This window comes from Hydra vulgaris, chromosome 05 (genome assembly GCF_038396675.1).
Source record: "Hydra vulgaris chromosome 05, alternate assembly HydraT2T_AEP".
Lineage (NCBI taxonomy): Eukaryota > Metazoa > Cnidaria > Hydrozoa > Anthoathecata > Hydridae > Hydra > Hydra vulgaris.
The window spans coordinates 12,505,892-12,520,184 of record NC_088924.1 but is presented as its reverse complement, the minus strand read 5'-3'; the positions used below and the strand labels follow the sequence as shown (position 1 = coordinate 12,520,184).

General features: G+C 26.8%; 1 protein-coding gene across 1 annotated transcript; it reads right to left on the bottom strand.

The window, feature by feature from the left end:
- Nucleotides 1-1,197: 1,197 nt before the first annotated feature.
- On the bottom strand, nt 1,198-14,042 carry LOC136071861 (uncharacterized). The gene is made up of 15 exons (XM_065797396.1): nt 13,888-14,042; nt 13,647-13,732; nt 13,224-13,392; nt 13,066-13,131; nt 8,600-8,652; nt 6,582-7,184; nt 6,210-6,305; nt 4,483-4,620; nt 3,206-3,334; nt 2,958-3,122; nt 2,413-2,878; nt 2,232-2,330; nt 1,975-2,160; nt 1,595-1,640; nt 1,198-1,513 (listed from the first exon to the last, which is right to left on the bottom strand). Exons 1-15 carry the CDS (start codon nt 13,982-13,984, stop codon nt 1,456-1,458), a joined length of 2,457 nt encoding a protein of 818 aa, XP_065653468.1. The 5' UTR covers nt 13,985-14,042; the 3' UTR covers nt 1,198-1,455.
- Between the last annotated feature and the right edge of the window lie 251 nt (nt 14,043-14,293).

The following is a 14,293-nucleotide window of genomic DNA, read 5'->3' as shown; positions in this document are numbered from 1 at the left end:
CAAGTTTTAAACAATAATTAATCATGGGCAATGATCGTCATTTAGAGTTTTGATGTCATTTCAATATTTTTTTAATATTATAAATTTACTACATAACAATCTTCAAATAATACGGTAATGAAAGATTTCTGGTTTTATGAAATCAAGTAAATTTAGACAAAATCATAGACACCAAATAGACAAAAAATTATGCTTTGTAGACTTATGAAGTGAAAATTATTTTTTAACTGAGCAATCTTAGGACACCATTAAAAATTTGATAGACACAACAAGGACAAAAAATTAAACATTTGTTGTGTCCATTACAACATACAGAATTGTCTATGTCTGTGTTGTAAGTCTATCCATAGACTAGTCTGGTTACTAATTAGAAAAGACGATGTTAACTAAATTTATGGCAAAAGTTAAAAATGTCTTTTTTTATAATAGGATTTCATAATTTAAAATTTGAAAACAGATTTCAACATACGAACTGAATTTCTAGTTTTGTTTCATCGCTTTTTAAATAATTAATTAAAATGAGATCAAAGAACACAGTATACTGTCAAGTTGAGTGATTCCTGTATTTTCACTGAGAAAATACAGGAATAACTCAACTACAAATTTCGATAGAAAAAATAATTTATATCGAAAGAAATTAGCGGGAGTGTTTATTTTAGTTTTATTGCTTAACAGAATTTAAAACTTTTAAATTGAGGGTATTTTCCGAAAGCTTGCATTTTGCTACCCAAGGTGAACAACCATTTAGGAAGTTCGCAATTAAAAAAACCTTTGTGAACATAACCTCAACTTTTAGCAAAGTACTAGAAAATTTCTCTCCTTGAAAGTTAAGTTCACAACACTTTATGTTCGTTTAAAGCGATTTGCAAGTGACATGCAAAAAAGGGATTTAAACCATTCAAACACACGTGTGGCATAATGCTTAACAGTTACCCAGTGCAAGTTCCTTAACGCTCGTTTACCTTAATGCAAATGTTTAATTATATTGATAATTAATCACTACTTATGCTCGAATAATGCTCGAGCAAATTAATGTCGTTTAAAATAACAAAACCTTTAAATCTTTTTATATTCAATTGATTTTTTCTTTGGTCTTTAGTGGGCCAGTAGGAATCGTTGTAACAAGCCACCGAAATTTGGCCCAGCGGGATACAACGCCAAGGTAACATAACATGGATAAAGCAAACGACGCCGATATCGAAGTAAGATTTGCTGTCTATCTATACTAAACGTGGCATAAAAAAACACGAGAGTTCCTATTTATTTACACACTCTGAAAAGTAAAATGTTTTTTCGATTTATTAAAGGAAAATCAGCAGTCCTTACGACGGAATGTTTGCTAATATAATAAGCGTCAAATGCAAAAACCGATACTGTTTTGTGAACTTCAAATAATGCTTGATTGCAAAATAATCGACTCGCTACTTCCAAGCCATTATAAATATATCAAATCCACTATTTCCACGCCATTATGATCTTTTTAAACTTAACGAACAATCCCGAATTCGGCTTGCTAAAACAGAGAAATAAATAATAATAATAACATTAATAATTAAACTAAACAAATGCTCTAACAATAGAAATCAAATCTCACCAGTTAAAATACAAATATCCTTCAAAATCGCCACTGTTCCTTCCAGCTACAATATATATATTTATAAATGAATAAAAATAAATATATACATAATATATATATATATATATATATATATATATATATATATATATATATATATATATATATATATATATATATATATATATATATATATATACATATATGTAAATTATGTTAGTGTATTTTACAAATAGAGTGCTCAATGTTCTTAAAGAACAGAGCAATAATAAATTATATATATATATATATATATATATATATATATATATATATATATATACACACATATATAAAACAGATATAATGTATAGATATATTCCACACACACACACAAATGCATACTGCTAAGATATTACTAGTATTTTCCAGCTCAACTCCGACATAGTCGCCTTGTTGATTTGGTAAATGCCCAATCCATTTTACCACACCACGAGATAATCTTTTGCCTGATCGACTCACACTAACTTTCATGCCAATAGTAAGATCATTTATTGTACTAGGACAGAATGGTAATTTGGTTAAAGAGCGAGTGTTGATTTCACCTGTATAAAAGGCTCTTAAATTAAATCGAATATTAAATGGATAGATATAAAAACAAATCCTATAAACTAACCTTGATCAAACCCAATTCTATCCATTCCACGATCAAGAGACTGAGATTTTGGGCGGGAGAATGTAGAAGAATAATGAGATGTGCTATACAATTGGTTTTCTATATTAGTAATTATTAAGTTAAAAACCAAGTAAACAATTTTCAAATTTGAAAAAGCCAAACCAAGACCAAAAGAAAATACCTCGATTGTATGTTTTTCCTGTTTTTTTAAATTCGTTTGAATAACTTTCAGATGAATAGCGTTTCAAAATATCATCTATCGATGACTTGGATGACAAAACTTTACTCAACTGCTCGTCAACATTTGTTTTTACAGAATGAGACATGAAATTAGCGGAATTAAGGGTCGTGTCAGTGATGACGTCATTTGATTTATAATTATCAGATTGTTCAATTTGTAATGAATCTTCATGAGACGAGCTATCAACTTGATTTACTAGTGAAGAGGTTCTTGAGTTGCGCGCTAAACTATCTTTTAGACTATTTGCAGATAATTCAGACTGCAAGCGCATTGCTTTTAACTTGCTCTTTAGGTGTTCATTTTCTTTAGATACTTTTTCCATATTTTTTTTAGTGTTACTCGAAAGGTTAACGTCAAAAAAAGGAAAACATTTTGCCTGCGTTTGATCTTTTTTAAGCATGTCGATCTAATCAATTATATATAAAACTTTATCATCTTCATTTTTAGTATATATAAAATGTATAAAAATAATAATACTATATTACAACTTCCTGCAGGTTATTGATCTCCCGCTTCATTTCTTCATCATGCAAACAATGTGCAGCTTCTAAATTTTTGTAATTTTCAGACAAAGTTTTATTTTCCTTCTCTAATTCGTTGCAGCGATGTTTATAACTTTCCAAAAGACGCGGGGAATTTTCTTCAGAGAGCTATACAAGTTAAATTTTTTTCATTTGTAAAAGAAAAAAAAAATTTAATAACAGTTAAATTTCATTTGACTAAATTATATAACCTCGCTTAAAAGCTCTTGATGTTCTCTATCAGTTCGCAGGAGAAGATGATTCAACGAATTGCATCTCTCTTCTAGCTCATTAACACTCATTTGCATATTTATAATTTCTTGTTGACTTCTTTCGATGACCTAAAAACAGAATAACTTATATTCAAACAAAATGAAAAGCGATTTATACTAACTAAAAATACCTTCGATAATTGGCTAAAAAAAAAACTTTAGCTGCAAACCATCAAATGATATTATTCATTATTCATTAATTGAGTCATTTAGTTTCAAGTAACTTAAGTAACTTTTTTTAGTGCACAGTTATGTTCTAACACACCTAGATGTTTCAATTTAGTACACAGCTATTTTCTAACACACCAAGATTTGTTGCATTTACATTACGTACACGCTCTTGCTGTCTTGACATTATTTTAAATTTTGTTTTAATTAAAAATATTTAACTAAAATAACTTTATTCTTTAAACATTTCTAATAATTTTTATGTCAAAACTTTTTTTTAAATTAGCTAGTAATAAATAATCATTATTTAAATCAAGTAAACCACCTAATTTTGCCACTATTAAAAAATTGATGGGGGTTGCTATTAGTAATTGTATCAAATTTTCTCCTAGATACAACAAATGGCTCCAGAAAACTTGATAAATTTACCAATTTAAATTTTTTGAAACCATCTATTTTATTTAGAAGAGGATGATTATACTATTTGAGACTTGCTTGAAGCTGAAGTGATGGCTTTAACCCCTTATATTCCAGTCATGCCATCATAATGGTGTCATTGACTTTAAATAGCAATAGATGTAAATTCGAAAAATTTTGAGGAACTAAGTTTCCTTAAAAACACTGTGATCTCCTCCAACTCCTTCATGTATTGCTTTTTTTGCTAATTCTAATCAATGATGCCACATGGCATGTTACATGACTTGCCAAATGGCATCACTGGGATATAAAAAATTACTAAGATGTTTTGATTAGTTAAAACTGTTGGTATAGGATTTCTTGAAAAAGCTATAAATTTTCTTTTTGACTCTTAACAAATATTTTACAAACATAATAAAACAGGTATATAAGACTACTTTAAAAATAAATCTATTAAAAATAAGATCTATTTAAAATTAAGTCAATTTAAAAATTTTTTACTTAAATTTTTATTATTTCAGTTTGAAATTTCAGTTTTCCTCAAAATTAGCCCAATTATCATTATTACCATTTGTTATTGTTATTACCCACTCCAAACGAGAAAAAAAAAAAACGATTTTGTAAAATCTTACCAAATCTTTTTCTTTTTGAAGTGTGCTAATTTTTCTATTCATTCGTGCCACTTCGTCGTCATATGATTGGCATTTAGTTTCCAATTCACATTTAATTTCTTTATAGTTGACATTTAAATCAAATAGTCGTTGAACTTCCTATGGGTAATTTTATTTGTTTATTTTACATTTAAATTTAAAGAGATTGCAACTGCATGGTAACTAAACTGTATTTGTAACACAATTCAGTAGTTACCAGTAAAGATTGCTCATACTTGACACAAAAATTATCCAAAATCTTATCTTCACAATATGTTTCAACACACTTTTTTTTGTTTGCCTAATGTGTATTCCTTACAAAAACAACATGTATTAAGAGAAGACAAGATTTATCCTATAGAATTATACATTTTAAAAAACAACAACAAAAAAACAAACATTTATTTTATATATAATTTATACATTTTTTTGGCTTGCATAAGATTGGCAGAAATACTATTTGCAAATATCCTTGAAAATATTTTTTCAGAATATATATGATTGAATTTTTTCAGTTCAGTTTTTTATTTTTATTTTTAATGTTTAGAATTTCCATTTTATAAATTTGTCAATTTAAGTTCAGATTGTTTTTAAACATTAAAAATGTTTTTATTAATGATAATTTATTTTATAAATTTGTATTTTTATTATTATAATTGCAATTTACAAAATGTACTTGAACGCAAGTTTTTGCAATGAATAATTTATACTTCTCATAATATATTATATCAATTATAATATAATAATATATTATTATTATTATATTATAATTATTTATATTATTATATATATAATATATTATTATTATATAATAATTGTTATAATAATATATTATAATAATAATATATTATTATTGTTGTTATTATTATTTCTTTTTTAAACTAATGATTGAAGTGTACTGGAGATAATAATGAATTGAACAAAATATAAATTGTGGATGGTAAATCAATTTATTTATATATCCAATTATCTTTTTTTAAGAATAAAAAAATAGAAATTTCAACTAATTTTTATAATTAATTTTTGCTTCATGATTTATTGTTATTGTTAAGGGTTGCTGATGATAAGAAAACTATGATATGTTAAATTTATGTTTACAAGAGTTTTTTTTAACAGGAAGAACTGATTTTTTTATATTAGAAGAATAACAAATAATTTTTTTTTCTTTTTTTCAATATCTAAATAAAAATATTTATATGTTTATTTTTTATTTATTTATGTCTTTCTATACATCAATCAAAAAATATGGGAAAACAAAGTTATAAGTTTATTGATCAGAAAAACAAATTTTTTTTTAATATTAGAAGTTTATTGATCTGAGGATAAATATTTTTTGTTTGTTAAAATTATTTTGCCTTAACGCATTTCAATAAAAACTTTAAACACGCATGATCCAATTATCCATCTTAACTTTAACATATGCATTATCAATTATCCATCTTTGTTAAATCTCACTGCATATCTCCATTACTGTAGTTAACTTTTGGGGAACTTTTATTTTAAAGTAAAACGTATTTTTTTAAAAAAATAAAAAAATAAAATAAAAAAAGGAGAAAAAATTGAATAAAGTTTAAATTATTTACAGTCGATATTGTAAAAATAAGATATCACTCAACCCTTATTAACTCAACCCTTATGTAAATGTCAATATTATAAAATGATCACCCATAGATAAAAAGCACGCCGCTTATAATTATGTTAATAATAACCTTTTTTAATCCGTTAATTTGCTTCTCATATATTTGGATGCGGTTTTTTAAGTCTTCATTTTCTTTCATCAAACAACCTTGACCATCAAAACCATTCTAAAAATAAATTTCAAGGTAATTAACTTTAACATATATCTGCTCCTAACTACGGCACACAAACTTATTTTAAACAAACTATTGGAACAACAACATTCTAACAGTTTGTTTAAAAATTCATTTTCAAAAATGACAATCAATATAGTGAAAAATTATAATTTTATCAAATTATTTCTTATAGGTGCATTAAAGGCGCATGTATATAATGAACGAAATCCATAGTAAATGTAATAAAAATATACATACATAATAAATATAGTAATACACAATATAAACCTTTGATGATTTGGATAAAACAGTTGGATGATAACCATTAGAAGTAACATTTTCGTTTTCCTTATTTGGAACTTGCTCCGATTCATGTTTAAAGCTCGTATTATGTCCGTTTGATAAAAACTTTTCATGCATTGAAAGCTCTTTAAGAATTTCATTGATTCCAGCATTGTCGTTTCTATTCGCGCACGGCAAACTTCGCTGACGTAAAAACAAATTTCCATCGGTTTTTGTGGAAACTGTTTTATTATCCCTAGGCAACGTGTTTCTAGATATAGCGTTATCACATGTAAGAAGCGCATCCGAAATTTGACTACTTCTTTTGCTTGGTAACGTGTTTTGTTTATTTGATCGCTCAGTAGAAAAGATTTTATTTATTTGCTCGTCATTTTTAAAATGAGTTTTGCCAAAAACATTGCGATTCTGATTGATCGTTTCCTCTTCATTTAACGAATCTTCAAAGTCAGTAATATTTTTGAGAGTACTGTCTTCTGTACGAATGCCTTTATGCATACGATTGAGCTGAGTTGCAGAAGTAACTAAAAAGTCTTCTTCAGACAACTTGCTACCCAATACTCGTCGTTCGTTATCTGTTTCATCAAAAAACTAAAAAAAAAACAAAACATAAACATACGTACGCACACACAAACACAGATATATATATATATATATATATATATATATATATATATATATATATATATATATATATACATATATATATACACATATATATAATATATATATATATATAAATATATATATATAAATATATATAATATAAAATATGTATATTTATATTATATGTATTTATATATATATATACATAAATATATATAATATAAAAATGTTTTTCATATATATATATATATATATATATATATATATATATATATATATATATATATATATATATATGAAAAACAAAATTTGTTAAACCTGAGAGTTTATCATGTCTACTTATTTAGTTAGCCTAAAACAAATTTGCTTTAAGTATTTGAAATAAATATTTTTCGTAAATATAAAAATATTTTCGTTACCAAACAAAAACAATACCTAAAATACCCTGCTCATATATTTTGCATAAATAACAATTTCATAAGAATAATTTTTACCAAGTTTTCCCTTTGCCGTGCTTTAATATATTTTGACTTCGTATAAATACTTCTCTTCGGTTGCGCGCGCTTTGTTAGCGTTTAAAAAGCAAAAATTCGTTTTTGTTAAATGAACTCAAAGTATAAACAAGTTTGAATACCAGCAAGATGTGAGGAGTAAAGTATTGTAAGAAAGGAATAATGTTTTGCGGGCGAGGAATAGTGGGAAAAATAAATAACTTTGAAACATTTTAAATTCAATATAACTACCTATAACAGATAGGAAGAAAGAAAACACACACACACACACAAAAACGCTTATAGTTTTACTATGTTTTAATCAAATAAAAAAACATCATTGACTGCCCACGAGAAACATTGATTTATTTAACAGCACTATAAGCAGTTTAGAGTTATGGATTTTGTCATAATGCTGTTATTATTTATCGTTATTAGCCCACTTAATGACACTATTTAATTAAATCATGTTTATTCTGTATTATTTTAATTAAAAAATCATGTATATTCTGTATTACTTTAAGTGTAAAAAATATGCTGGGAAAAAAGTGAGCACTGCTAAGAATGTAAATTGCGCAAAAATTTGATCTTTTTCAGACTTGGCCTTTCTTATCATTTCACTTTGTAACTTTGTGGATATATTATTTTATTTTGAGCATGCGCACTGTGACAAAACCTTATTAAAAAAAAACCTTAATTATGCTATACAAAAAGGATATATTTTTTACGTATTTTATGAGGTTTGTTTTAACAAAGTAATGTAAAAATCCACGTCAACGCCATTTTTCAAAGATACAAAGAGTGAAAGATGAATGAAAGCAGTACAAACAAACAAAATATTCACTATAAACAATAACTAAATAGTAAAATCTAAAACCGATTTCTGGTAAATTTAAAACGTTATTTCACCTGATGATCGGCTTCATTTTCCGCTTCATATTGATAGTCTGAGTATTGCGACGCTAAACATGTGTAAACGATTTATTACCATAACAGTTTAAAATAAACACTAAAAAGCTGCAAAGTAAAATAAAGCTAAATGTAGGTACTTGGGCGAGTTAAATGTAGGTACTTGGGCGTGTTTCTGTTTATGCGTTGATATTTGTATTTTTCCAGAGTCGTATTTTAGCAAATTCTTTCAGGATAAGGTGGGTGGCAGTAGGCGGGGCATGGAAAATATAATCAACTTTTAAAACTAAATTGCGTTAAAATAAAAACTTTTATATTTTTTGTAAACATACTAACTATATTAATTATACTAACTATATTAATTGACGCAATTTAATATACATGTTCATTTTGATATCCGTTATATTTGAACGAAGTTTTACGCAATGTTTACAACACTTTTATCATATTTAACAACTATTTAACCCGGATAGAGGTTCCATTTAATAGTGATTGTGATTATCCGTATGTTCTTTGGGACCCTGTTTGCTTATATAAACCTTTTTATGTAAACCTTTTGTTTTGATGAGTATGGTTGAGTGGCATGAACCATATCAAATAAAAGCCACGCTTTTATTTAATATGGCTATTTTTTTCTGCCAACAAACTATCCAATGTTACATTAGAAAATATATTATTTACATAGGGAGAGATTGCCAGTCGTATGTGATGCACTGCGGTATAACTTATATATAAATAAAAAATTGTATTAAATTTGATGCTTATCATATAATCATAACCAAAATATATACGATCAATTATTTGCCAAAAACTAATAGAGCAATTTTGTTGCGCTGCACAAAAAAAATTAATATTGATGTTTTATTGAGCAAGTATTGCTGTTAGCAGCAACTTCAATTTGGAATCGTATTTTAACGTGTTAGGTAGGTGAAAAATAAATATGGAAATTTGATTTCTGTCGACTACTGATAGCAATTAAGGACATGCGAAATCGACTTTTCAAGATCCGAATATAACTGAAAGCCGAATTTGAACTTATAAACACATTTAATTGAAAGAGAAATTCGGAGTTTTATATCTAATTTTAACTAACTCATAATGTAATGGCTATATTAACATGCATTTAACATTTATAGAATGCAAGTACAATGATTTAAAAAATATCAATTTTATAAAAATAATGAAAGTACATTTCTTAATATTCATTTTTTATAAACCTAATTTATAATTTTTTAGCTCCTAATTAACTATATTTTAAAACCTGACAAAACGCAAGTAATACTAAGTAATCTTTATTTATTTAAACAAAAAATATACGCTTATAAAAAACAACAACTTATGTCGAAAAAAAAATCTAAAAAAATGCAGCAATAATATGAACTTAAGCTATCTTTACAACTCTTATTATTTTCAAAGAACATTAAAAAACGAACTTTTACAAAAGCACATTAACATTCGTTTAAATTTCGAATGAAAATTTTATAAAGGAAGAAGTTCGTGAAGACAATTGTTAAATATTTATCATTTTGTTTACTCTCTCAACTCCGAAACACGAACTTTGACTAACAAGGTCATTGCGCGGAGAAACAGGTTGATATACATTAAACATATAAGATATTTTATAATTATTTTTCTCTTTTAATTAAACAAACAACAATTAATAGCTTTCGAATTTTACTGAAAGTTAAATAAAATTTTTTATTTTTAAATTTTGGCACCGAAGTCGACTTCTCCTTTCCGTAAATTTTGTAGTCTGAATTTTAACGAAGTTTTTAACTTTAGGAGAGACGGACATATTTTTCACACCGCAGAAGCAATTAAATTATCTAATTTATCGTTTTTTACTAACGATAAAAAAAAATTAAATAGTCGCACAAGATGTCAAAATAAGTCAAAGGTATGACAAAAATATGTTAAGTTGAGAATAAATTTTTAAGTTAAACCTTAAAAGTAACATTAGAGTAGAATTTCGATTGAAAGATGCTGTTTTAAAGTTCAAATAATTGTATTATTATTACTACTACTTGCATTAATGCAGACTAGACTTTTTTCCGAACTCGCTAATATTAGTAGAAACTTTAACAATAATTTACAATACAAACGAAATAATGATTCAAAAAAAAATAATAATAATAAAGAACACCGGTTGAATAGAATATTTTTTATACTTTTAAATGCTTTTGAATTTTTTTAATAATAATAAAAAGGGGGAGGGAATTTTAGTCCAGATCTTATAAACGGGGAGGTCTTTATAAAAGGGTGGGTGGAAATTTTTTACAGTACACAAATGAAACAATTTTAATTCTAATATGACTTGAGGTCAAATGTGCATTTTTTAACAACTGTTTTATCATAATTTCAATAGAACTTAATATGGTTGTATAAGTTTTATACTTCGGTGAGAAATAAACAAAAACCTAATTTTTAACAAATTAAAATTTACGAGATTTTTAAAGGTCGACAATTTTGAAATGCTGCTTTTTTGTCAATAACAAGTAAAAGTTAATGAACAGAAGAAGGGGAGGAGGGGGGGGATATCTTGATAAGCTTGAGGTGGGTGGAAAAAATTGCCGAAAACTAATTCTTCTCCCTCCTGTTTATTAAGCACCTTGGAGTAATTATATATTCATACATTTTGACGCCTCATGTATACAAACGCAAGCAGAGCTATCGTGGAAGTTAGACCAAAGAAAAGCTTATTTAACGATGGAGCATGCATCTATGAGAGAAAAAGAATTATTCAACAAACCATGGTTACTTTTTAATATGGATGAAACCCCAGCAAACATTCTATAGCGGAGTTTCAGTGGATTTATATAAGCATTTTGAACGGTCCCCTGTAGTTTTGCTCATTGGTTACTTAGTGGACCATTAGTGGCAGGCGCCAAAGGTGCCGATGACTAGCCACTATAAACATGTCGGAAAGTTATCGGCTGGCCATTTATAACGGTTGCCACTAATGGTCCAGTAAATAACCGATGAGCAAAACTTCAATGAACCGCTCAAAAATGCCTGATATAGGTCCACTGCAAATCTACTAAAACAATGTTTGCAGGGCGCGGTTTGCAAATAAATAAACGTCCTGATTAAGTAATTGCAGAAAAAGGAACCTAAACCAGTAATGCTAGTATCATCGACTGTGCGCAATGCGGTCAAGGGAAAACTTCATTCAATAGAGTTCATTGCAACATTCAGAACATAGTCTAAACACAAACAATAACATTAAGCAATATGTATAAACATTTTCAACATCGCTTATATTCATTGTTTTAAATATCACAAGTATTTTCTTCAAAAAAGTTTTTTCAAGATCTCAATTTGAAGTCCAACAATAAAATTAACTTTATTCTAACATTTATTTATGTGTAAAAGTCAACTAGTTACATAAAAAATATTACTTCTGGGAAATTGCAACCTCTACTTCAAAATTTGGCAACCTCTCCCTTTAAAAATATTAGTAGATAATTAATTGGGAAAAAAATAGTGTAATTTTTGAAATTTTAGCAGGATAAAAACGATTTTCCTGAATTATAGTCTTACAATCTTTACCGGACTACCTTATAAAAAACAAAAACAAAACATATATATATTTGTATATGTGTGTGTGCATATGTAGTTAGACATCTAGTATATATATCATTGAGTGCATGTTGTAGAAATCTGGCACAGGATCTAGGAGCTAAATAACTACATTAGATAAATTTGGTATTAATACAAAATTTAAAAAGCATCGAGTATTTTTTATATGTTTTAATAGTCTTTAGATTTCCCACCATAATAGAAACACTTCAACACGTCCTAATGCCACTACTTAAGTAAGTCAAGCATGTTACTAAATTTATAAGTTACTAAGTAGTACAAGTATATTTATGTAACATTCTGTTATTGATTTTATGTAGCAAACTAATATTATTTGTTGTTTAAATACTTTATTTTTTAAATAATTCAAAATTAAAATTGGCACAACCTCGCTACCCGGTATTCAGTGCCGGGCAGCTAATGCAAGAATTTACAAAACTAAAAATGGGTCAAGGCAACTTAGAAACTAAATTCGACGAGCTTGTACAACAGCGAGTCTCTATAATGTTTTATTAGTTTCAAAGCTGTAACCTTTTGAAAAGATTAGAAACCAAGCAGTGAAAAGTTTAAACAAAATTAAATAGATAATGTGTCAATAGGTACAGACTTACTTTTCTAAAGGTATACAAAACATGAAAAATTATGCGCAAATAAAAATTATATATATAATATAACTGTTTAGATAATATATAATCTAGTATACAAAAAAAAAAGCATAAAAATAAATAATAAAAAAGCTAATAGACCTAATAAAATGATAGACCCTCGAGGACTAAAACCATAGCTCTACTATTGATTGTACCACAGTAACATAATACTTACAAGAAAACAACCCTCCGTACCCATTACAAAAAAAAGGTTTAATTACTAATCCTGAAAAATCAGACCTTGAAATTCTCTGTCTTGTTCTAAATCTGTATTGTGAAGCTCATCTGATGAGGAAGTTGAAAACTCTAAAAAACATAACTAAATTCTATTTGCTTATAAACATCTTTATATTTGAAAAAGCAATGTTAACGTAAAAGTAACAAATATGTAAATTAACCTTTCTCTGGCTGCAAGTAGATAAAATGATAAGTTTTGCTGACAACAAATTCTGCCAAAGAAATTATGTCATTATCTGCAATCAGTTGACCGCCATACAAACCTTCTTTTAAATTTACAATATCCGACTCAAAAGTGTCACCATTTTTTCGTAATTCTACATTGTTTATCTAAAATAGTATTTGACTTTTGATTGCAGTTTTGTTGAACTGTTCATTGCAGTTTTGTATTATAATATTAAAACAAAACATAATCGTAAAAGAGTGCTCATATATGGTATTTAAATAAATACATACATACGTACGTACGTACATACATACATACATACATATATATATATATATATATATATATATATATATATATATATATATATATATATATATATATATATATATATATAAACACACAATGATTCAAAAACCTCCTTTGTTAATAACAAATATATGACATCTCCGTTAACTTTTTGACCAAAAAGCCATCTAAACCGTATACTTGCAACTGACGGTGCTGTGTTAAAATAAAATTTCATTTAAAAATCATAGGAGCTTTGATTTTACGAGATATACAAGTAAACTGATACTTAAATATTAAAATAGCAAAATAAAAAAACACCAGTCTAATTCATAGGGAATAACCGATTAACAGTCTGGAAATATACATACCGTTTTCATCAATTTGAAATGCTGGACACGTGTCTACCTGATGCAATTGTAACTCGTTTTGATCAAGTACAGATTCGCCACAGAAAGGACAGTTCATGCTTTAATGAAAAGTTCTTACTACTAAATGCTAAAAGAAAATCGTCATAGAGCATTCATTCATCAAAAATAACAATAAAAACACAGCAACATTGAACATAAATTTTAAATTTTACATTAACACTGTTATCTTATGCATACTTTTCATAAATACATAATCTGTTTCACAATATGTTATCTGTTTTTATTATAAATTATTTGTTTGAAATCAATCTTTTTTTCTTTTTTGCATTCTATTCAGTTTCTTTCTGTATACCACTATATATAATATAGCATAAAGTTCATAGTTTATATTGTAATTCAATACTTA